Below are 26,443 nucleotides of genomic sequence, written 5' to 3' on the forward strand. Positions count from 1 at the left end.
ACACACATATCAGCACACAGTGACGTACATCACTGTTAAATACATTATATGGATTCCCAATTTTGCTTACCTTGGTGTGGATGATGACTAGAGCCTAAACAGGTACGTTGTCACCTAAAGGCAGTGGGGCAGGTCCCTGCAAGCAGTGAGCGGGCGGGGCCGTAGTGCTGGCACAGAGACGTCGTTCATGTGCACGGAGGAAGACAGAGCAGTTATGTCCAAAGTGTAATACAAGCAACACATAAGCAGTAAGTATATGGCTGGAGGAGATGGTACAGAGGCAGCAATCAGATTATAACAACTACTGGCAGTACAGGAAGGCTAAAGGATGTGTTTTCTCTGAGTGCCACAGGGAGACCAATTTATCCTCCAAAGATCCAGCATACAGCTCTACTTAAAGGTGACCTACTAAGGCGACCAACACATGCTTGTCTCCATGGAGATGCTGTTACTTTGCCTGCATGTTCCACTGTACAGGATTAAATTTATTCCATGTAGATAGATACGTTTATGCCATACTGTAGAACATTTCAGGCAAAGTAATACTAAAGTACTATAATACTATAAGGCAGATGGCAGACCATCGATCCAAAAAGTTACACAGTGCACCTTTAAGCTAACTTGCAAGCTTATTTTATTTTCTAAAACCTGCTGGGAAAAAGTCACATACATACATACAGTCATTACTAACTGAGTAGCTGTCCATTTGTGTTTCTACTTACCGGTAATTCAAATTGAAAAAAATGCCTTTTCTTAATATATATAACGTATAAATTAGATTCTGGTGAAAAGTAATAGTTACCATGCTAAAAGATGTTATTTTTATTACTTCTTATCATACATCTTTGGCAGTGGTGGAATGCAAACAAGTAAAAGTAGTAAGGTACTGTACTTAGGTCTTAGTAGGCCTAAGTACAGTAGATAGGCCTATCTGTATTTTTCTTCACTACATTTGAAAGCAGTATGTGTACTTTCTGCTCCACTACATTTTGAACTGGAGTGACAAGTAAAAGTATTTGATATGTTTGTATGAGACCTGCTGAAAAGCCTCAGGGTTTATTTTTAACATGTTTGTAAAATATACAGATAAAAACTACAATAAAAAGTTGTTTCTATTTAACACAATTCAGCAAAAATCTTTTACTGTTAATTTTACTCTTTATTTTAAGACGGGTATTTTAATACTTTTACTTAAATAGATGTTTTCATGTCATACTTTTACTTGTACTTGAGTAGGCTATTTTTAGCTCTTGCAGGCTATCTGTACTTTTATTTAAGTCAAGTAACAAAATGTAGTACTTTGGATACTCACATTAAGAAGCCGGTAAAGAAGAAACATTTATTTGGTCTTTCAGACCCAAACTCTGGGTAATCACCTTTAGCTTGGTGCGCGTCCTGGAAAACTACATCTCCCACAATCCTCGGCTCTGTATCCGAGGATCCGTGGAAAACTGATTGCGCATGCGTATCCAGACGTGGCAACGGCATCATGGCCTCTTGGAACCGCCACGGGAGTGGGATGAGGGAGGCGAAAATGTGGCTTCTGGTGCTTCTGGTAAGTAAACCGATCCGTGCAGTGTCTAGCGATACTCTTGACGGTCTTATGTCTCTATTCAGCCCGGTGCAAGGAGCGCCTCTGTCGGCTGTGCTCTGCGGGAAAGCGGGACACTGCCTGCCGCTATGTACATCGCGTATCCCCCTAGCCTGGTCCACACTGGCTGGAGGTAAAAGTTGACAGCCTTTCACTGAACTTGGTGCTTATATTTCGACTTATCTAAACAGGCAGTGTCGATGTAGTTTATGTAATGAATGCATTTTGCTGTGTTTTGTGCAGGGGTGGTAAAGGTCCCTCCCCTCTTTGTGAGTGAGTGATAGATCACCCTCTCCTTGTAAACTTGTTTGAATGAGACGCCTGGCTGCGGTGTCATAGCGCGGGTGGAGGGCTCCAGGTCGTGGTTTTAGCTGTTCTTTTCAGTCGTAAAGGGAACTGAAACTAGTGGTAAACTCATACAGTTTATCCACGAGGTTATTCCTGGTCATTAAACGCTAGCACGTGAGAGTTCTGTCCACACATTAGTGCGCCTCTGGACAGCAGACCGTGTCACGTGATGACCAGAACCGCTGGCTCATCTTGGCATCTGTGGAAGAAATCTGAAATAAACCTGTGTGATCTGAGATATCTATTCACTTGACCTAGTTTAGTTGGAAGAACATGTGCAGTCACACCCACAATGAAAGTCTTCGAAGCGTTACAGATAGGCATAGACATTGCATTTTGAACAGTATTATTTATTTATTTATTTTGATCCTTAATTTTTTGACAATTTTGAAATTCAAGGTGGACCCCTGTCCAAATTTAAAGAGGGGCTTCAACAGTTAGCCTAACTGTGACTAGTCAACTATTAAAAAAATAAACAAAATTTCACTAATAGTTATCAGGACTATAGGCTAGAGACTTTATCGTAGGGTGACCAGATTTTCAGATCCACTGATCCAAAGGTTGGTCATTTTCCTCCCGCTCTCAACATAAACATCATTGGTATAGCGATCAGATCCACTGACCCAGTTTGGCAGTGCAATTATATCTCCCACAGATTAATTATTACATTTGCTGACAGTTTATGTGACAGTTCACTTATTCATAAAATTATAATTATTCATATCCATAACATTTTTCAGCAGCTGTTATAAGTAAAACAACAATGATCTAGAAGAGATCATCAGGGAGAGGAAGGAGGAGGAGGGCCTTCACATTCACATTGGTGATGGTGATATAATAGTGATTATTTTAGTTGGTGTTTATCACAATTATGTAAAATGTCCCACGAACGATTATTGTCCACCCTTTTTATCACAATAAACTTTATTATTGTTTATTGTCCCATCCCTAACGCACATGTGACACCCCAACATTTATGACCTCTTTCCTTTTAAATGATCCAATGCATCGTGGTATAGGAAGTGGTTCTTAGTATCACATCTATTTTTTAGTACCGATATTTAGTTTGAAATGTTAGTGTTGTGACAACACTAGATCTGTAGTGTAGCAGTCTCTCCATATCCCCAAACATTGTCATAGAGAAGACTGTCATTTACTATGAACTCCTTTTAAGTCATGGTAGATTACTTGTTTCAGTTTCTCATGACCTTTTCCTTGTCAGCCTCCTGCTACGCTGCAACACAAATGGTACAGTTTTGTGTTTACTTACACTTGCGTTAATTATTCGTATGCAAATGGGTTTAAATGGTGCTGATATTTAGAGCGTCGTTTAGACAGTCATCATGTTTATTTGCCCTTGAGGCTAAACTGTCTAATTAAAGGACTCATATTACACTATTTTATTATAATGTTGTTTCCTCATCAAAAACAACTTTATAAGATACCTGGGGTTGGGTTTTGTTCACAAATCCTAGATATTTAGGCTGAGTTCTTCTCTTAAACAGAAAACACTCTGTTCCACCTTGTTATGTCATGTGGTAATACAGGAAGTGCTCCACTGTGTTTTAAACACACACCTTCACTAGAATCATTTGGATAATTTCAGCCCTGGAATTGCCAATCTTGACTGAACAAAAAGTAAAAGGAGCTGTTAACTTGAAAACTACCACTTCATGACATCACAAGGTGGAACAGCATTTTGAGTTTTCGAGATGTAGACAGACTAATATTAAAGGGTGAATGAAACAAAACACAAATCCAGGAATGTTTCTGATACAACATTGTAGGAATATTATAACATGGATTATATCTCACAAGAGTCAATTTCACATAATATGGAACATTTAAATATCAACTTTTCAGCATTTTTGTTGTTTTTTTCAATACTTCGTGTGGCAATTTTCTAGCTGTTTAACCCTTATTGTTGTTTAATAATACTATCCAGGAATGTGATCAAATATTCTAATTTTAAAGTAAGCGGTGAAGGTCACGTCACAGCATGTGGTCCCTAGATCTATGAATAAATCGTGTAATAAAAAGTGTGTGTGCTATTATCCATTTTAAAATCTTTATAATTAACATAAATCATGCCATTTTAACTTATTTGTATAGCTTTAAAATAATGTGATGGGGAAAAATAAAATAAATATCAAATATATTTTTATGACATGTAGGGGACAGTGGTTATTTTATGAGACGGCTCTTTTACAGGGCTTTGACAATCATTGCAAGCTAGAATGCTAAAATTAGAATTTAAAAAACTTTTTTATTTATTATTATTTTTTTTAACATGCAATTTCAAATGCTTTTTCAAGTATTATGATTCATGTTGTCATTCATGTTATGATTTCTCAGACACTTGGAAAATGATTTTTTTTTTATTTTTGCCACTCTGGTGTTCTGGTGTTCCTCCCTTTTACTTTCTGCCTGTACGAATAAAAATACTTTTGCATGATTTGCAAATGATTAATTACCATATCAGTGAACAGTATTACTTCACGGCTGATGTGTCTGTAGGCTCATATCTGGGTGGAGCCTTTGGTTTTGGACATTTAGTGAAATCTAAACTTCTCCACAAACTAATAATGAACCATGAGGCTTATTTTTCTGCCCAGTCCCTTTACAGCTGTTATATCTAAGTTGTTATGTCGTTACTGGCCCCAGAATCAATGTGACCTCGTGTTGTTGTGAAGCATTCATACTATAAGCAGGCTGGATATTGATTTTAAAAGCAGCAGACTATAATGGCATTTACTCAAGAGGGGAGAGACATACTCATTACTTCACTTCTCATTGTCAAATATATATGTCCTTAATTTGTATGCTTTTCTTAGGCATCTTTATCTACATTGGCCCTGCTTCAAGAAGCAGGTTTAAGCTTAACTTAGACTTTGTTAACCCTGAAAAGAGGTCAACTCAGAGTTCTCAGTTTCACAGAGAGTTAACCTAAACCCGGAGTTCCTCTAATCCTGAGTTTAACCAGTTTTGCTTCTGAAGGAGAGCTCTGATTGGTCAGTCACCGATGGATCACGTGCGCTCAAGGCTTGAAGAGTTTAATGATTTGACTTGTATTTATTTATCATTTACACTTATTTTACGCATGTGACTTAGAAGCCTGATCTTTGATCCCCTTCTGCACTAAAGTGTGTTGGGATGTCATGGATTTTACTTTATTCAGTTTCATTTATGTACACTTTTCAAATGTAACTGATCTGATTTATGTAGGGTACATTTTAAAACTTGATGAGCTACACAGCTCTCAACATCTGGAATCAGTTAAAGTGGTAATTAGCCATTTTTATTTAAAATCTGAAATCAAATATTTAAATTGTCGTCAAAATTTTAAATAATGTATTAATATGTTAGTACCTGCTTTGAGAAACAGGGCCATTAAGATAAGCAGGTGACATAATCAAACGTCGTGTAACATATTCTTTAGCCATGCTAACGCCTGTAACTGAATAAATGTAATATTGAAAACTGTACTGCAGAACATTTGGCAAAGCAATAACATTTTCATAAGACAAGCAGGTGGCAATAGAAAAACCTTTTAACTAGGCTCATTTCTCTATTGATAGTGCCTACGTGGATGGATACGATAATTATATCAACTTAACTGACAGAAGGAACAATATAGTTTGGGCTCAATATTTATCATGTGTGAACTTTTTAACTAGTGGGAAAAATCTTTTGCAGTAAGATGCAATTTGAGCTGTAGAGAGTTGCATCTATAACCTAAGCTTATAATTGACACTAATGAGCTGCTTCTGTTGTTTTCATTGTTTTATAATTTTTTCATTAGTTTGTTGTTTGTTGGTTGTTTTTTATTTGTCAAAAATGATTGAGCCTATAGCTGAATAGTCATTGATCAGTTGATTATTTCTATTGTCCATTAAGATTTTAGAAATAAATTATAAGACAAATAAATGTTGAAATATGGTGACTGAGGGCACCTATATACAGAATATTTAAGAATAAAGTTTTCCTTTTTTGACATTTAGATTTTATAACAACATTAAAACACAAACAAAAAGACCTTTGTGTGACAGAGTCTAGTCCATATTGCAATTAGAAATACCAAAATACCCCTATTATTATTTTAGTCATGATTGGCAGATTTAATCTTTGCAACCCTAAGTGTAAGAGGCTTATAGTTCTGTTTACAAATACTGCATGGTCTTTAAAGTCTATATAGATCCTTCCTTAAGTTTGCAGCCATAAATCAAGCCTGTATTTACTCATTATTAAACATCCCAAGATAGTCCCTTGCTATCAGCCCCACTAGAGCATTACCAAGCTCATTAGTTTGGTCCAATCTCTAAGCAGTCAGAGGTAAGTGCTGATTCAGTCGTCCCAAAGAAGTGCAGTTCGTCCTGTTGTGCAGATGGAGGCTGTGGGCCAAGCACCTGCTGTTGACTAAGCATCCTACTTTTATAGAAACATGAGCAAATCTACACCTGCTTTATATAGGGAAGGGCAATGTATGGAACATGGTTTCTAGGTTTGTTTTAGCATGTTACAATTTCAAACTCTATTTCGATACTAAGGAATAGACTTGATACTCTGATTCCGATTCTGATACCACAATAACAAAAAACTCTTTAGACAATAGAATGTCATTTTCAACATTAAATTGTAGCACTTTTTATATTACCATGTGGTGTTATATCTGTCTAATCCTGTAGTCGTCCAGGTAGGTTCTGTAGTGATCCATGGGCATATGTGTGTTTTATACTTGTTCTGATATATCTCAAAATATATGAAGCTGTTCAAGAAAGGTTCATTTCTGTCCTGTAAATGTGACTCTTTTTTTTTTTTTAATTAATACCTGCTCAATTGCTCCTCACCCTATCTCTAAGGGTGCTCCCTTAGAGATAGAGACATGTCTGGGGTGGGGGAAGTCTGGGAGTCCCTGCTTAGATTGTTGCCCCCGCAACCCGGCCCCAGATAAGCAGAAGAAAATGGATTGGTGGACCTGCTCAAATGACTATCTAGTTTTGATACTAGTTTTGGTATGGATTAGTTTCTGATTTTTGATACTTTTGAGTTTTGACAACCCTAATAGTAGGGCTGGTGAGTTATGGCAAAAATTAGTTGGCTCATAATTGAAATTACAGTTATTTCTAACAATTACTATAATGTTTATTTACATAAATAATAGACCTATTCATTTATTTTATGACACTACACAAAACTCTAGAGAAATTTGTTCACATATTCAAATTGAATTACAAAGGTCTAGCATATAATGCAGTGGAGGTTAATATCACTTACACCCCCCCCCCCCCACACACACACACACAGTTTTCTTACTGTTTGCCATATTGTCACTTTCCTAATTATTCAATAGTGACTTTTTGGAGGCAACCTGCTGCTTTTCAGAGTTCACACTTCACTCTGATTGATATAGAAAGCTTGTGTCGAGATTATCATGGACAAAAAAATTATGATTAACGACAATATATGTTGTTTTTAATTTTTTTTATTATTCTGTTAGCACTGAGAATAACAAAGATATAGAAGGTAATATTAACGGGCCCATATTACCCTATTTTCTGATTTGTTCTAATGTTTCTTCATCACAAACAGACCTGGAGTTGTGTTTTGTTTCATTCACACATGTTTAACACAAACCCTGCAGATTTAGGCTGAGTTCTTTTCTCAAAATAAAAAAAACATGTCATCTTGTGATGTCCTGTGTTAATACAGGCTCCACTGTGTTTTTAAATTCCATACACTTTGCCCTGGGATTTCCAATCTCTCCTGAGCTAAAGCTAAAGGTAGCTGTTAACTTGAAAGCTACCACTTCATGACAAGGTGTAACAGAGCATTTTGAGCTTTGGAGAGGTAGACAGCTAATAACACAGGTTACTAAAACGTGTGTAAATGGAAAAAAAAACACAACTCTAAGTATGTTTTGAGGTGGTTACAGCATTATAACATGACTGAAAGTTCATGAGAGTCAATTTTGTGTAATAAGACCTTAATTAGTAGCTTTTTTTTTTAACATTCTGATGAAACAATGGCGATTATGTCTGTTGATGATTATCATGATTATACAAAATGGACCACAAACAGTTATTGTAAAGCCTTTTTTTTCCCCCACAATCAGCGATATTATGAATTATCATTCCATCTCTAATCTGTGCACAACAAAGGCTGACCAATTTGAGTAGTGGGGGTGGGTGTCTGTGTTTGAGCATAGAGCTGCATTAAAACACAAGCAATGAATCACCATTAGGATATCACCAATATAGCAAATCTTAAACGTATTCTTAAACATTTCTTTCTCCTATTTCCTCAGCGCTCATGAGTTGACAGCTGCAGTGATGGTATTAACAGTTCCAAAGAGAGTCCAATAGTCCAGACTTTAGGGACAAAGAATATATGTCTGCCTGTTCGTCTCGCTATATAATGCTTTAAAATGAGAGCGTGTTGACTGAGCATTAGCAGTCTACCCTGTTTCACTTTTTTTTTTGTCTGAAAAATGAACCCTTTTCTTGCACGTGAATTTTAGCAATGCACCAAAGGGTTTGTGGCTAAAAATGGGAGATGGGAGGATTTGCTATTTGAAAATCAGATACTCCACATTTGAAGGGCCCATATTACACTATTTTCTGATGTATGTTATAATGTTTCCTCATCAAAAGCATACCAAGAGTTGTGTTTTGTTTCATTCACGCACCCTCTTTTTTTACTCATAAATTCTGCATCAATCCTCTGTTCCACCTTGTGATGTCATGTGGTAATACAGGAAGTGCTCCACTACACCTCCATACACCTTCACTAGAATCATTTGGATGATTTCAGCCCTGGAGTTTCCAATCTCTACTGAACTAAAGGTAAAAGGAGCTGTTAACTTAAACTACCACTATATGACATCACAATGTAGAACAGAGCATTTTCAGCTTTGGAGATGAAGACAGACTGATTCTAAAGTGTTACTCAAATATGTGTGAATGAAACAAAACACGAATTGAGGTATGTTTTTCATGAGGTAACAGCAATGTAACATGGCTTAAAGCTGAGTTTTGCGTAATATAGGATCTTTAAAGTCTATTAAAGTCGTACTGAACTGATTATCCAACCATATTTTTTCATCGTTCTCATTATAGTTTAAGCCTTTATAGAATAGATGAAGCTATTCCTTTGACACGTTGAGCTCAAAACACTAAGGTAGAATATAAGGTTTGTCTAAGTCCTTCATTAGAAAGCTGTGGTTGCAAATGCTAAACCGCATGTGGTCTATAGGGATGTGAGCTCTAATGTGTCTAAGCTGCCGTTTTAATGTATGGAGACTATACAATGTTAGAAGGCATATACATATTTATGAATGTGATTAATAAACAGTGTTACGGATTCAGAAAACTGATCTGCACGCGCTCATTGTTGCGAATAAATACACACTCAAGCATTTCACAAACATTTCCTCTCGTATTGAATGTAAATGTCAGGAGGATGTTTCAGCGTTGACAATAACAGCCATGTGTTACAGAGCTGCTTCTATGCATGTGTTTAGAATCATGAAATGTTAGGACTGTTGCTATAGTAATGAACAATTCAACACAAAATCATTCTTTTTTAATGGTCAAATGGCACCATATAAGAGGAGGTTGAAACTCATGAATAGAGACGGTTAAAAAAAAAGTTTTAGCTTATTCTCGTCTGCAAATTAAGTTACAGAATTGTTCCTGTAGGAAAATTTATAGGGATGCACTGATCCCATACTGATATTGGATATCAGCACTGATGCTGAAACATTTGTTGGATCAGATAGCTGCTTCTAATATCGGTTCAGTTCATATCCTAATTGGGCATATAAATTGATGTAATAAAACTATTATTACTTAAGGGATAACTAACAGCAACATCACACATTTGGATCATTTCTGCTGTATTTTCTTTTTGCGTAAAGGAAGTATATGCTATTTTCAGCCTCTGCAGTGGTATTGGTTGATATTTGGTACCAGCGGATACTTAAAACTATAGTATCAGAACTGAAAAAACTGGATCGATGCATCTCTAGAAATGTGTCTTCTGCGTTTGACCCGTCCTTTATTGTCAGGAGAAATGGGCGACCACAGTGCAGCTCCTGGGGACCTATCTAAAGATTTTGAGCTAGTTTTGGTCAGGACCGTCTTAGCTGGAGAATTTTAGCTATTGTCCATGTTTTGGGTTGATGGGAGAAACCAGAGTGTCTGAAGGAAACACGCAAACTACAACCAGAAAGGAGCGGCAGCCTGGGAGTTGAAACTGTACCCTCACTCGCTGTGAGGGTACGGAGGAGAGTGCTAGAGAGAGTGCCCTCAGCCACTGTGCCATGTGATTAATTGAATATTAATTGTGATTTAATCATCTCAATCTCAATACTCTGCTTAGGTGACAATGGTATACTGATTAAAACGAAATTAATATTGAAAGCTATTCAGTTAATTCATTAATCATTTTTATTTATTCATGTATTTATTATTATTTTTTAGTATTTTATTATTATTATTATTATTATTATTATTATTATTATTATTATTATTATTATTATATGAAACATAATAATAATAATAATAATAATAATAATAATAATAAATTGGTCAATAGTTGGAGACTTTACTAGCCTGGAGGTTGGTTGTGCTATTCCCACATCATCATTTCTTCTGTTGTGTCATTGGGCAAGACACTTCCCTCTCCATGCATAAACTCCATCCCTTAAACCTTTTCAAACACATTGTTGACTGCATGAATGAAATCGCACACAGCTCTCGGTCGGTAGTGTACTTCTTTGCTACTGGAGATACGATCAGTTATAAAAAGAAGAGCAATAACGTCTTTGTGTGAGATGTGAGGCGAGCGTGATAAGTAACACATTTGGGGAAAAAGGTCAAGTGTTTCATATCCGCCAAGAAGAGAACAAAAAACAGCCAGATTATGAAGTGGCACTGAGCTACGAGCAGATAAGTACACAGAGCTTTATTAAGGACGGCGTGACGAGAGCTGATAAAAATAGTTCTGTGATCCAACAAGAGCAGTCATTGTTTTGAGTTTGATTTATGGCAAGATGATCACACTTTCCAAGAAAGAGTTTAAAATGGAGAAATCGAGCGAGACTAAAGTGAGTGCAATGAAATGAAACGCCGGCGAAGTACATAATGATACATGTGCAAATCACTGCAAGCTTCAAGGCGCACTGTGTAGGTTTTCTGGTGGAGTGTTCAACACCTGCTTGTTTCTATGGAGATGGAAATTTGTGTTTCCCAGGGAACAAAATAACATTTCCCCCTTTTAAGACAGTTTTTGGGAGATATCGTTCTCATTGGACGTTGTTCACATGGCGTTACTTAGGTCTGTGCAATAAATCAAATTTTAATCAAGTTAAAGATTTAGTCCTATCTAACTGTTAGTGATCAGCTTCCATCTTTTTAATGGAGAGATCTACAGCCAGTCCTGCCAGTAAAAGTATGTGGAGCAGAGTTGAGAAGAAATGTAACCCTTGTGGATAGGGTCCTATACCAGGTGTTTATACTCGTACTTGTAACCTTCAGTGTGCTGCCGATACCAAGAGCTGATACCACTGCAATTGTGTTTCTCAGCAGTGAGGAAATGACCATAAAGAAGCACATTAAACTCAGTCACATATGATTAAAGCTATGAAAATACGTAGGACTCTTAAAGGCTTTTATAGTTCACAAAGGATATCAACACAGTGCTTGTGTTTACATAGAGCCAGGCCGACATGATTAAGTGGTGCTGGTGATTTCATCCTTGTGCATTGTGACTTAATGTAATTGACAAATAAATTTGAGTGACTGAAAAAAGTATGGTTAAGTAAGAACACTGACTGTTATGCTAAAAGTGTCTCTTTAGCAGTCTGCAAAGATGAGGTAGTAAATATTAAAGGTACTTCTCTAAATTATAGTGGAATTATACTTAACTACAGTGATTATAGAATACATTTAAAGCAGCCCCTTAAATAAGTCTTCCAGTGAAAAAGTAGCTATGTTCCTATGAAATAAATTAGACTTTACAGCTGTAGGCTAATAGGTTTTGGTACTCAGTATTGACAAGTACTCTAAATGAAGTACTTGGAAGAAAGTGGTATCGGTGCATCCCTACTTGTGCATTACAAATTTGAATCGAATCGTACGTCCTTTGCTAACTTGAGATGGGCAATAAACGACATGTTTCTCAACCTAATCCTAAATCTATGATGTATAAAATATTTAGAGCTATTTTTTTAGAGTCTTAAGAACATAAAACGGTTTGCATTTCTTAATAGATTCCCAAATTATTAAGCTAAACAACAACTAGCATGCTACTGACACATTAGCCTTACTTCCTGATTGACAATAAAAACTTTATAATAACATGTAGAACACACACAGCAGTCTCATTTTGACCTTAAGAGCTTCCTTTTTATATCTGTACTGGGGCAAAGCAAATTGTATCTCATTATGTAGAAAAATTGTGTGAGTCCCTTTTAAAATCGGTGTCTGTTCTAAACCATAGGAGCAAACTCCAGCTCTAAGTCAATAGCTGTGTCTCTAATGTGCTCTTGTAGTCTTCATTAATCATCATTAGAGACAGTGCTTGCACATGTACTGTTCATGTGAATGAGGTCATATCTTCTGTATGTGAGGATCATATTTTACACCTAAACATCTGGCTCTTGTGATCCTGTGATTCATCAGCCCCTCGTAGTGTTTTATAGGCCTACAGCATAACGCAATGTTCCATATATATGCCAGACTCTACTGGGACGCAGGGGATGCATGGTTTGCGTTTTTGTCTTGGTGCTTCTTTGTTTATTGCAGCCTAGACCTCTCATAATAATTACTATAGCAACGTATTGTTCAATAAATGAAAGGTTTATTAGGGTTCAAGAAGTATTTATGACGTTTATTTGTGTTCGCATTAATGGATTGACCTTTGGAGGTTTGAATCGTTAACATATATGACACATAGTAATATTACTATGTATTCAGTAAGTATTTAATTCTGCAATGTGTCTGTTGCTATTACACAATAAAGATGGATACTGTTAAAAGATGCCAAGTTTACCAAGATTAAGAAACTACAGGTACAAAAAATGTAAGTAAAAATGCTATTTAAAAAAATCATTTTAGCAAGTTTTGATGTCAGGTGGTCCTGGCACAGTCACCTTTAAAAGTATTTTTCTTTCAAATATGTATTTATTTGAATAGGGACAGATATTGCAAACATAGATTAATATTGCAGTAATCTGTCTGTGCAATCCCTCATTCATGCATTTGTGGTATAATCCATAGTAAAAGACAACTGGACAAAACATTTTTTCTGTTAAAAAATCAAAACAAACTTTTGGTCCTGTTGACAGAACTGAATTGTTCTTTTACTAACTCAGTAATCTGATGCAGGTGTCAGTGTTTATAGCCTGGGCTAATTTACAACATCAGTCCCCAGAAGGGCTTTTAAAACAAATCAGATTAAAATTAAAAACTAAAAAGCAGTGGGATTATTTAGAGAAAAAGCAATAAATACAGTAAATTTGTGAAGAGAATGAAATATCAAAATATCACACTTTCTTTGAGTTAAAGTATTAATTGCATTCTGGCTTGTTATTATATACAGTAATTAATACAGGAATGGGTACAGACAAAAAGTACAGTTCAGATCACCTCTCCACAGATCTGATCAGTATTTTGGCTTGGTAGTGTCATCTGCTTGTTTATGGACATGGATGAGTTTAAGGCCATAATTTGGAACATTCCAGGGAAAACAAGAACATCTCTGTGGACACTTTCCATCAGAAAGGTTCCACAGTGCCCCGTTAAACTTAAAGTATAGTTAAATGCATCTATAAAGCTATGTTTCAAAATTGCTCCAGGGGGAATTAGAGGTGTAAAACGGCTTGGACAGGTGCTTGTTTTGATGGCGGTGGTATCAGTCATCACAGGGATGCGCTGAGTGAGCACAGCCCTGTTCGCTGTCTCATTTACTCGGCCGTAAGCAGAAATGAAGAGCTTTTTAATCAACGCTGAAGGCACAAGGACGATTAGGATGCACCCAATACGCCCCACATCCCCGCGCTATAATCACTTTTTATTTTCAACAGCTTTGCTCAATTTATCAGGCCGCTCGTACTTTGGCTCCTTTATCTGACCGAGCTGCTTTAGACTAGCTAATGTTTAGACTGTCAACAAAGTAGTGACCAGGCATGCAGGTGAGACTCGGTGTTTTAGCGAACGGTCTGTAACATGGAGTGATTGATGGCCCCTCTATACGAGAAGGTTGCATGCTGAATTGTGATTTTTTTTTTTTTTTCTTTTCAGACAAGCACTGATTAGATTTATGTTTTAAAGGGCCAATATTATGCTACTTTCTGATCTATGTTATAATGTTGTTGCCTCATCACAAACATAACTGGAGTTGTGTTTTGGTTCACTCACACATGTTTAAGGCATGAACACTGCATATTTACGCTGAGTTCTTCTCTCATGACATCACGTAGTAATACACGAAGCGCTCCACTGTGTTTTTAAACTCCATACACCTTCACTACAATCATTCGGATGAAACCCTGGAATTGCCACTACATAACATACATAACCACTGCATAACACTACATAACATCACATGTACACAGACTAATACATACAAATACAATATAAAATCACTCTAGTATCTGGAAGTTTACATTTTCAGTTAGTTTTTTTTATCGGCAAATGATCTTTATATACGAAACAGTGTATATCGATGTTGATTCAATATCTGCTCACCTCTACCCCAAAGTCAGTACAATGTCTTCTTCTGTATTAAAGGGCTGTTTGTGTCTCCTCAGGTGTGGCTGGTGCCGATGCTGGATGCAGTGAAGGTGTCTCCTCTCATTGAGAAAGTGAATGACCACAAAGACTTCAAGAAACTGCTGCGAACCAGGACCAACGTTCTGGTGCTCTATACCAAATCAGGTCAGAGGGAATACATGTGTGTTTAAAAGTGTCTTAAATCAAATCAAAATTTTTTACAGAGCACATTGAAAACGGCCATAGCTTACCAAAGTGCTGAACAACAACAATAATACAATAAATGGTATATCTTTATTTTAAGACTGCATAGTTCATCAGAAAAGGATTTTTGCAATATCGGCTATTTCAATCCATATTACAGGACTGAATGGGGTTGACTGTTTGAACCGAGTGTGAAGTGTAGAGCTGTAATTGACTATGTCCTGCTATTGCATAAGTCGACTTAAAGAGGGCTTGGCTTATGCTGTCATAACTGTGTATCTGACCCAAACTGTACTCACAAGACTACACCTGCACAGCTATTTCTGCAGAAAAAAGTACTAGGAAAAAGTATAGTCAAGTATTTATATAAAAACTAACAACTAAGTCACTCACCAACTTCTCCCTTCTATTGTCCCATATACATTTTTATAATCTACATAAAATTATTACTCAGTTATCATTATTTTTTTGTCATTCTATGTATAATTACTTCACATTTTTTAAATGTTTGAAAATTCTCTGTTTAGTCATGACCTTTGTAATTGGTCTTATTTTGGTCCTGGTTTAGTGTTTGTTTTTGACATATTTAGGCTATAATTTTGTTTTAATTATTTTGAATTTGTGTCGCAATGATATATTAAACATTGCATTAGGATTCATTTTCAAGGTAGTCATCAAATTTACATTATATATATTTTATATATATTTATATTTTTCTCGTGAGTAGCTCAAACGTACCATTGAAATCACTTTACATCTAAAAACATGAAAAGAAGTGAAATTGAGGTTTGCGCTTTATAATGATGGCTGTACTGAGTGCCACAAGCTCCTTTTTATCTGTAGTGATTTACTGTATGATATAATATTTAATTTTTCTAGAACAATAACAGCTGAATTTCCAGTGTTAGCAATTTGTCGTATCCCCCGAGACAGTCTTGACCTGGTGCAGAGGCAGGAGGAGAGAAATATTGGCTGAATAAGTGTGTCATGACCCACATAAATTTACTATGAATGAGAAACTGGTGAATGAGCCTCCAGTGAATTACTGCACTTATAAAAAGACATCGGCCATTGAAGATGTGCAGTGCCTGTTGTTCAGTGTTTCCCAACCCGGGTATGCAAGCACCTACCAGGGGGCCCTAGGAATGATTTTTCACAGGTTGCCATTTGTACAGAAAACATTATTAAAGGTCCTATATTGCACCCAATGGACTCTTATGAGCTTGGAGCCATGTTATAATGTTGTTACCTCCTCAAAAACATACCTGGAGTTGTTTTGTTTCATTCACGTAGACAATATGAACACGGGTGGTGCACAGAAATCGATGGCACAGTAACTAAAAGTGAGTGATGAAAATGTGAGAGCGATAACAAAACCTGTTACAGAGCGTGCATGTTTCTGACAGCGCCCGGTGTTGGCATCTCTGCGCACTGTTTACCCTCCAGCGCCCTCTCTCTTTCTGCCTGCTCCTGCTGTTTTTTTTTTCTTTAACGAGAAATACTTCATCAAAACAAGACTTGAACAATCACAGATTTATTGTCGCGTCAGACTCAGAAGCGAGAAGTTAAGTCGACTTCGACCGTCATGAACAAGTTTGTTGTTTATTGCAGAATTTGTAATTTTACAATCCAGACTATTCCATATGTTAAAATGGGATTCAAAACTATCATGAAATTAGTTGATATGTAAAATGAGGAACTATAGTAGAGGATCTATCCACTATTGTGCATTTTTATGGTGCTATTTTTATAGGCTATGCTACTGATGTTGGCATGACTTGTAGTAGATGTTGGCATGACTTGTAGTAGTAGTACTAGTAGTAGTGCCTCTAGGAGTAGGACTACTGCTTTTGCGTAAATAACAAGACCGCATCACCAATGGTAAGATGAGCCCATGAGGGAGCACTGAAATTACTGCGTCAGCGCAATAAGCTACCTGTGGTCCTTCACATCAAAGTCTGTGGCTGTGAACTCAACTCGGAGCTATGGGACAGTTGAGTTGCCCTCTTTACACAGACTGGGTACGTGCACATAGTCTACAGCTGTGCACACAGCAAGAAGCGGCTATCTGTCGTTGACCAAAGCTTACACCTTCAGTAAATAAATCATAAGTGTAATAGCACCTTCTTAAGCAGCCTCTGTATCCTCTTTCAAAATAAGGATGATTTGTCCCGTGAAGCTCATCCTCCCGGGCCAGTGCACCGGGTACTGTGCAGAGGTAAAGCCACAAATAGGTGAAGGGCTTCAGACACGCTATCCACACTGTGGATAGACGGCCTGTGGGTCAGCCCCTATTTTTTAACACCGTGTCTTTGGCTCAGCGAGGTTGGGGATCACCCTGACGGCTACTGTCTGCGGTTGACTTGTTGCAGAGAGTGAACACTTTACACACCTTTATTTTTGGGATTTGTGTGGATATTTTTATGTTTTTTCCAAAATTCACAAGTTTGCTGTGCTTCACTAGTAGACAGCAATCGGGATGAGCTCATGGGGATTGGGGTTAAACTTGCACCGAACATTTCCCTATACCTTTGAGAGGTGCAAACAGAGGTATGACTTCCAGTACCCGATGCTCTGGCCTGGGAGGATGAGGTTCACGGGACAAAGAACCTGAAATCGGCCTCATTTTGAATGAAGACACAGAGGCTGCTTAAGAAGGTGCTATTACACTTATGATTTATTTACTGAAGGTGTAAGCTTTAGTCAATGACAGATAGCCGCTTCTTGCTGTGTGCACAGCTGTAGAATATGGGCGCGTACCCAGTCTGTGTAAAGAGACTCGAGTCTCCCATAGCTCCGTTTTGATGTAGAGGACCACAGGTAGCTTACAGAGTCATTTCAGTGCTCCCGCATGGGCTCATCTTGCCATTGGTGATGCGGCCTTGTTATTTAAGCACAAGCAGTGCTGCTACTACTAATACTAATACCACTACTAATACTAATCCTACTACTACTAGTACAACTACTACAAGTCAAGCAAACATCAGTAGCATAGCCTATATCTCACCACACAAATGCTCAAAAGTGAATCCTCTGCTACAGTAGATCCTTTACTGTAGTTCCTCGTTTTACATATCACTTGGTTTCATGTTAAAACGGGATACTAAATGATCATGAAATTATCACTTAATTTTGTGAAACCATTGTGTGATTTTGAGATGGTATCATGTCAAAATGTCATATTGCTGATACAGATTGTAAAATTACAAATTCTGCAATAAAGAACAAACTTACATTTGGGTTGTTTGTGACGGTCGAAGCCGACTCAACCTCTCACTTCTGAGCCTGATGCCGGCGCTAAATCTGTGATCATCTGTTCAAGTCTTGTTTTGATGTATTTCTCGTTGAAGAAAAAAAAAATGAGTGGGCACTAATTGAAGGGGAAAAAAAAAACCGAGCTGGGCAGAGAGAGGCCGCTGGAGAATGAATAGTGCGCGGAGACACCAACACCAGGCATTGTCAGAAACATTGTGCGCTCTCACAGGTCTTGTGCTCGCTTTCACATTTTAACCACTCACTTTTAGTTACTGTGTCCTCGATTTCTGTGCTCCCTTGTTCACATTTTCTACCCACCCTCAAGTTTAAGATAGTCAAAAGACGCCATATAACCCTTGATTATTAGTCTGTCTGCATCTCCAAAACTCAATGCTCTTTTCCACCTTGTGATGTTATGAAGCAGTAGTTTTAAAGTTCAGCAGAGATGGGTAACTCCAGGGCTGAAATCATCCAAATGATTCTAGTGAATGTGTATTGGGTTTAAAAACAAAGATCGTGGTAATGCAGGAAGTTCTCCACTGACATCACAAGGTGGAACAGAGTGTTTTCTGTTTGACAGAAGAACTCCAGGTATGTTTGTGATCAGGAAATGGTAGTTTTGAGACCCCATTTAAAGGGCCCGTATTAAACTATATCCACATATATAGTAAGAGCCAACAATAAATGCCCAGTATTGTAACAGCACTGGTGCCACTGTCCACTGGATCAATAAACTCAAGCCTTCTCGGATACATCTCATGCACACGATCTGTTGGCACCTCTTTAATTACGCGGCGCGTACTACAGGACGCACACATGCACAGATACAGGCAGAGAGATGAACTTGTGTACATGCTCTGACCATAGAGTGTATTTATGAATGGGAGCATGGGTGCACTTCCGGCTCCATCGGTTCAAGTTCACTTTACTTTACATTGAAAAACGCCCTCTCCCTGCTAAAGCAGCAGCATGGGCAGGAAGCGGCATTACCTTCAAAAGCCTTGCTCTGCATTGGCTCTTTGGTTGCTATGATACTTGCAGTCAAAATTCCAAGAATGCAACCCAGCTTCAAATTCGCTCCTATAACTGCTGCCTTGATGAGAATCATTTGACAGGAGCTGAACGCTATGGGTGACGCTCATTCACGCTCATTTAATCTACTTCTTTATACAGTCTATGGTTGTGATTCAGCGAGCACCAGGGAATCAAAGCACAGCCGACAGTGACTTGATGCTGTCCGATACCAGCAGCTGCGCTTTGTGTAAAGCTCCGTGCACGCCACCATGCTTTTGTTTCACTTAAAAAAATATATTTAAAGTGCACGTTAGCTTTGAGTTTTTAGCTGCTGTGCTGATATGTCATCACTCCGCTCCCCCAGGGCACATAGACTCACTCCTCTTGGGTTCAAATGCACACTACAGAAGTACCATGGACTTTATTGACGTGTACATGCTGAACAGAGCAGGAGAAGAGCCACAGACAGCACCCAGAGATCAACCTTGTGTGATGTAAAGGGCTTTATTTTTCTATCCAAGATTTCATATTCAAGGATCTGTAGTGCTCCTTCTCCCCATTTCTCAGAGCTGTGTCAGGAGCCCAAGGACTCGCATTCGTTTCATAATTCATGCCCCATTTCAGCCACATTAGCTCATTGGATCGTTCTCTTTCTGATTGATCACTCAACGCTAAGGTTGCCTGTTCACTGCCCTTCTAAAGCTTGGGCCCTCCTCATCTCGATATGATCTCCACACTGCAGGCTATGGCACGTCCACTTGAGGTGATTTAATACATTAGATAGGTTTTCTTTGACTCCTGAATCTGGTAATGCAATTTGTTAATATGAGGTTTTGGCAAAGGTGTTCTCAAATGTAATATCGAATAACAAGTAATTTCCGATTTTTATTCCAGAAGGAGGAAACTTGCAAAGATGCATGTTCTACTCGCGACCTGGAGATTAAAAATGCCAAAGCTGATCACATTGCTAGAAATAATTTTAATCAACATTGCAATTCAATCAATTGCGCGACCCAACAAAAGTATATCAAATTTGTAGTTCGTAGATATTTGGATATTGCAAAAGTGAATCAACTATAAAATCCAAGTACTTTTTTTAACCATCCATCCATCCATTTTCTTCCGCTCATCCGGGGCCGGGTCGCGGGGGCAGCAGTCTAAGCAGGGACTCCCAGACTTCCCTCACCCCGGACACGTCCTCCAGCTCCTCCGGTGGGACCCCAAGGCGTTCCCAGGCCAGCCGAGAGACATAGTCCCTCCAGCGTGTCCTGGGTCTTCCCCGGGGCCTCCTCCCGGTGGGACATGCCCAGAACACCTCCCTAGGGAGGTGTTCTGGGCAAATGCCCGAGCCACCTCAGCTGGTTCCTCTCAACGTGTAGGAGCAGCGGCTCTACTCCGAGCTCCTCCCGTATTCTGAATCTAATTGTTTCCTTTCTTAAAGGCATATACTATAAACGAGATAATCTTTTCAATTACTAATTTCCAGTGTTAGACCTGGTTTAGACCTGGTCTAGACCTGGTCTAGCCTTGGTTTGGACCTGGTTCAGACCTGGGTCAACGATAAATGTCAGTGAATTTCCAGATGTTTTGACACTGCCCCAGTCTTAGCCCTCACTTTGTGCAGTCAGATCTCTACCCTTTGGTCTAAAAATAGCCCTGAGTGAGATGTTGCAGACAGGAGTCATCGTCCATTTTCAGTCTAAAATATTTTGTTTCGAGGCTTTAGTGCAGAAATGATTTATGTCCAACAAAGAATAAAATCCTACTTTATGTTGACTTTATGTTGACTCAGTTCTCAGAGGAATTTGCCTTGCTTGCCACATCTGATGAGAGAGAGCCTGATATTGCAGACAACTTATTTAAGTTGGCTTGGTTCACGACACACTCCCGCATTTCTAATACAAAGAAATTGTGAAGTTAGAAGGAGGAGGTTGTACAAAGTTCTGCTGGGGTCATGAACCATCACTGTCAAGTTATTATAAGATCACAGCAGCTAATGTGTAATTTATACAGCTATTTCATGCAATTGAATGCAATGATTAATGTTAAAGCTGCACCATGAAACTGTTGGGGTTAAGGGTCTGCCATCTCCCTGACTCTGGCTTTACCAGCTTGTCTCTATGGCATTATAGAAGTATAATGCCACACAGTGGAACATTCCAGGCAAAGCAACAACAACGCCATGGGGATGAATATGTGGCAGGCAACTCATCAGAAAAGTTACGCAGTGCACTTTCAACATCCTCTATAATCAGAAGCACTGCACAGAAGCTTACTCACTAGCTCTAGCTCCACATTGCTTTGTGTCTCTGTACAATCCTGCTCTCTTCTACATTGTCACCTGTTGAAAGCTGATGTAACTTTAACCAGTCGCTTGTGAATCGTATTCGTAACTTCCCTCTCCCACTGACCTTGCTTTCTCTTTCTTCTCCGAAACTCTACCCCTCCTTTCTGTGTCGGCCATGACAGGGTCCTCACTGTCCCTCACTGTCCCACACCCATGCTTCGTTTTGGGGCATTGATTCACTGGGTTTTGACTGGTCTTTTTCTCTGGTTCTTTTGCAGCAACGTCAGGGGACCCCCAACTGAAGCTGCTGTCAGACGTGGCACAGACAGTGAAAGGCCAGGGGACGATAGCCTGGGTCAACTGTGGGTAAGTTATATAGAGGTCAGTGCAAAAGATATCACAGGTTTGGTGCAATACTAACCGCAACATTTTTAATAGCAAGAAAACGTAAAGTTAATATTAATAAATAACGGCTTCGATTTACATAGCGCCTTTCAAGACACCCAAAGTGCAGTACAGTGCATTAATCATTCACTCCATACTTTTATACTTATAGCCACAGTTAGCCACAGCCATAAGGTAGACTGACAGAAGCAAGGCTGCCAGTTTGCACCATCGGCCCCTCCAACCACGTTCAACACTCATGTACCCTCTTGCAAGTGTCTTTCTTAAGGGCACAACGGCAGAACAGTTTTCAGTGGTCCAAAATTATTCCTCACATACCTCATGCATTCATAATATTCTAGTTTAGTCATTCGAGTTTATAATCACTTTTCTCCTTTTTCAGAGGCCCAAGGGAAGTTGTGCCATCACAGTAAAGCTAACAACAACTAGCATGCTAACCGTGCACTTCCTGATTATTGGAAAATGAAACACTTTCTAATGAGATGCATTTGGTGCACAGCTGTCTCATTTTGACCTCAAGAGCTACTTATACAGTTGTACTCCTGATTAGGGATGGGATGGTATTCGATAATGTTACTAATGGCGATAAAAAAGGTCCGCAATTAATCGTTCGTGGCATTTTTAAGAATTGTGATCATCGCACACAATTACAATCGCCTTTACGGCACCAGACTGCCTCATGTTTGCATGTTAGTTCCATTGTTTGGGGGCCCTCTATCTTAGCAATGAAACTTGTTAGCTTTTGTGCCTATTCTGAATTGGGGATGGTTTTTCATCACCGTCAGTCACCGTCATGGCTCGTGGGCAGTGGATCTGGATCCTAGTGATGGCACACATTTGTATCCTCCACTTAAGAAGGTGAAGTCTGATGTGTGAAGTTATTATGGATTTGAAAACCAAGACCAACAAGCTGAGCCACCCATCTGCAGAGCCTCCCGAAAAAAAACATACAGCTCCGAGGGCAAACACCCACAACTTACATGCACATTTATGAGACAACCATCCTGCATTGTTTGACAAACTTGAGCTGAAAATATCCATCATAAGTAACATACCATGAGAAATAAACTATTGAATGTAGTCTGTGTTAGTTTGGATTTGTATGAATCCATGTTTGTGTCGACTCTATTGCTAGGTTAGAGCTATCTGAAAAGCATTTTGCACAGGTAATTGCACATTTTACTAGCAGCGGCACATGGTTTTACAAAAATCATGAATTAATCTGAATACATATAACCTCCTAGGACCTGGCGTCCACATGTGGACAACACATTTTGGGTTGTATAGGCCACAATAAAAAATGTTTCTCTACAATGTCTTGGTGTCCACATACGAGGATATTACACTGCCTTGGTTTAATTATTGTGATAATATCGTTAACCATTATTTTGGGTCACAATAATCGTGAGTCTAAATTTTTATATCTTCCCATCCCTAGTCCTTTTTCATTTGTTTCGTTACAGTATTTAGCCTCTACGAGCCTCCACAGTCAGTGTTTAAAGAAGACCTGTTTTGCTTGCGCTTGCTATATAGTTACAATGTATGACACCTCTGGATTATTATGTTATAATTTGGATTTTTAAAATTCATCTAAAATGACTTGATAAAAGAATGAAGTCAGCTCTCTTCCGTGTTAGAAAACTGCGGTGCCCAGTGGGAGCTGACACTGCCGTAAACGTCATCACAACAAACCCCTCTGATGGATAGCTGCACAACCAGCTAGCGAGCAGCAGATTTTTTTTTGTTTGTACCAAAATGACTATGCAGCGCTGTCAAATTTTATGCGCATCACAGATTAAGAAAATTGGAGAACAAAGTAAATACAGAGTGGTGGGCGTATGCTGGTGGCAGTGAAAATGGTGATTGATCAGCAATATGGAGTCTTGGAAAATAAGTGATTAAAGATCGCTCTAACATGCACAAATCACTCCAAATTCAACTTGGGGTGAGTCAATGAGAGGACAAAGCAACTACAACATTAAAAGCTCTGAAAAGTCGATTTTGCAGAATAGGTCTGCTTTATGTCTCTTAAGCAGTAGCAATTTTGCTTTGCATTTACTTGATGGATTTGCTTGTTTCAGTACCTGGTTGGTGTAGTTATGGGACAACATATATTCTCATAACAAAAGTGAGAAATCAATATCACAATATCCTATTTTTTTCATATCCTTCAGGTTTAGTCAGATTTGTGCGATGTTCAGGAACATCTCTTAAAGCGTATTCTTGGTCTTTTTCCATCTCGTATTGACTAGCTGTCTTCTGCAGTATTAAGACCGTCTTTTGTCCAGAGGAAATGTGTGACAGTGGTTATAAAGAACCAGCAATTTACTTGTCCGAAGAATGTCTACGCTCCTATACATCCCAACAATTTATGGTGCAAATGGGCTTTTTCCTACAGCGCTATTAGGCTGACACTATTGGATGAAAGACAAGTAGGCTAGCTCAGAATGGGATATGCCTCTATACAACTTCAAAATCTGTTATCTTTTCAGACGTTACTGACTATATCTGAACAACATGTTTTGTAAGACTTAATTATTATATATGCGTACCAGAAGTGGTTCACAATTTCTCATTAATTATATTTATTTGAAATGGGACATTGCACTTGTTGTAATTTAATTGCACTTGATTTAATTTTCATTGGTGGTCCCTTTGGTAGATCTGATATAAGTGAATACAAAAAAAAAACCCTACAACATATGTTACTGTTCTGAAGTTTTCATGCAACAAGTGGCATTGATACCTCCAGGAAATGTCTAAGCAAACTTGGCTCTAAAGTGTTTTTGGAAATCCGGCTTTGCCCTGTTCTTCCTGCTCCTGATGCTCTGTGGCCATAGTATTTTACACCTGTCAAAGCTTCAGACTGATGAACCGGAGACGAAAGAATGTCTCTGAAAACAGGAAAACTGAGACACTATCCCTCACTCCCAGAGACCTCTGTGGGTTCATTTCCTCTAGACTCTCTGGTCAGACAAACGGAAATGGATTTGAAAGATTGTCAAAGATGGTCTTTATTAAGTTGTTTAAAAATTGTCTTCCCTGTAACTTTGGCTTGATCAAGTAGTTTATTTGTTGCAAAAACATTCTTCATTCTTAATCTGGCTTTTATTTTTAAAAATATCATGAAAACCATCCACTGAGTGTTCATTTCAATGGAGCTAAATAAGGTTAATATCAATGACAATCAGATGGACCAGCCACCAGAAACCACAGTGCACCTATGCCAGTTTTTGCCTATTTAAAACAAATACTTTCTATTAGCATGATAATGAATTGTGACAGTTTTAACATGCCTAGATGTTTTTTTAAATTTATAAAATTAACCCAGTATTAAGATTCACAGCACCAATAGAATAAGCTGAGTACTTGTATTTGGCTCCATTCCCACTCTCTCACCAAATCCTCAGTGTTTTGCCCTTGAGTAGAGATTAGGGTGACGTATCTTGCCCAAGTCATAATACGCTCATATTTAGCATACTTGTGTTGTGATATCTCTGTAACTCTGTGTTGGAATGATAACGTTCTGGGTACCAATTAATTGAGTTATACACTTGACATTCGCAAAAAAATGCAGCCTGCACTCCTACACTTTTAAAAGGCCACAGTGTCAGCTAAACCTGGGTTGCCAGCACTTGAACCTGCAGATTGTACACATTCAAGTTTTTCTCATTCTCTGTATATGGACAAGCAATGCCTAATATGAAGGCTCAGAACCTCCAGAATTCACTCACCGAGCTGCAGAGGCTGCACTGGCACTGATTCATGATTGGCTGCAGGAGCTGCGGTTCAAGTACGATTCAGATCAGAGTCCTTTTAGTTTTAAATCAACTGAAATCAAATAATTGAAACTGGCAATCCAAATGAGAGAGTCTTGCTTTCTGATTGGACAATTGTCACCAAATTATGACATTCACAACTTGGCCATCATATTTAATGTTTTTATAATTAAGAAATCAGCATTACTATTGCACCAGTAAAAGTTATATTTGATTTGAACATGTACGTCGTATCTGGGGACACATGGGTCGTGTCAATGAAATTTTAAATCAAAATTTTACATGTAGCCTCTTCAAAAGTGGAAAAATTACATTGCAAGTCAGTTTATTTTTTCTCAGTATTGTTTTAGTAAAAGAGTCTTATCCTGCTCCAGACTCGTACCAGGGGCAGATCGGACACGCTGTGCTCCCCTCCACAGGACATGAGCAGGCGGAGGCCAGTATTGTGAGATTTGGCATATTTCTGCCACATTTCAGATGGAATCAACCCAAATAGTGTTGGGCAGAGGAGGGTGAGCGGGACGGAGAATCTCAGCATGATAACGGACCCGAACTGCCAAACACTGGCCTATGCTTTGAACAGGACACACACATGCACGTGCCAAATTCATCCACCAGGGGGACGGATGAGCTCATTCAGACAGCAAGGACAACAGGGGAAATGGTTGATGGTTGGTGCAAGATAGTGTCCTCCGAAGGGACGGTCTGCTGTCATTTGTTATTCGAAGAGATAAAGTGTAGGGTGAAGAGGGTTTTGGTTAAAGCTAGGGTTGCAATTACAATCAAA

General features: G+C 38.6%; 1 protein-coding gene across 1 annotated transcript in view; it reads left to right on the forward strand.

The window, feature by feature from the left end:
• The first annotated feature begins 1,471 nt into the window (after positions 1-1,471).
• Positions 1,472-26,443, forward strand: part of pdia5 (protein disulfide isomerase family A, member 5) — a 107,309-nt gene continuing 82,337 nt past the window's right edge. The window contains exons 1-3 of the mRNA XM_033987559.2: positions 1,472-1,555; positions 14,751-14,877; positions 21,751-21,838. Of these exons, the coding sequence (XP_033843450.1) occupies positions 1,490-1,555; positions 14,751-14,877; positions 21,751-21,838 (281 nt within the window). The 5' untranslated portion in view covers positions 1,472-1,489. The remainder of the gene's footprint in view (positions 1,556-14,750; positions 14,878-21,750; positions 21,839-26,443) is intronic.

This window comes from Periophthalmus magnuspinnatus, chromosome 21 (assembly GCF_009829125.3).
Source record: "Periophthalmus magnuspinnatus isolate fPerMag1 chromosome 21, fPerMag1.2.pri, whole genome shotgun sequence".
In the NCBI taxonomy this organism is placed as follows: domain Eukaryota; kingdom Metazoa; phylum Chordata; class Actinopteri; order Gobiiformes; family Gobiidae; genus Periophthalmus; species Periophthalmus magnuspinnatus.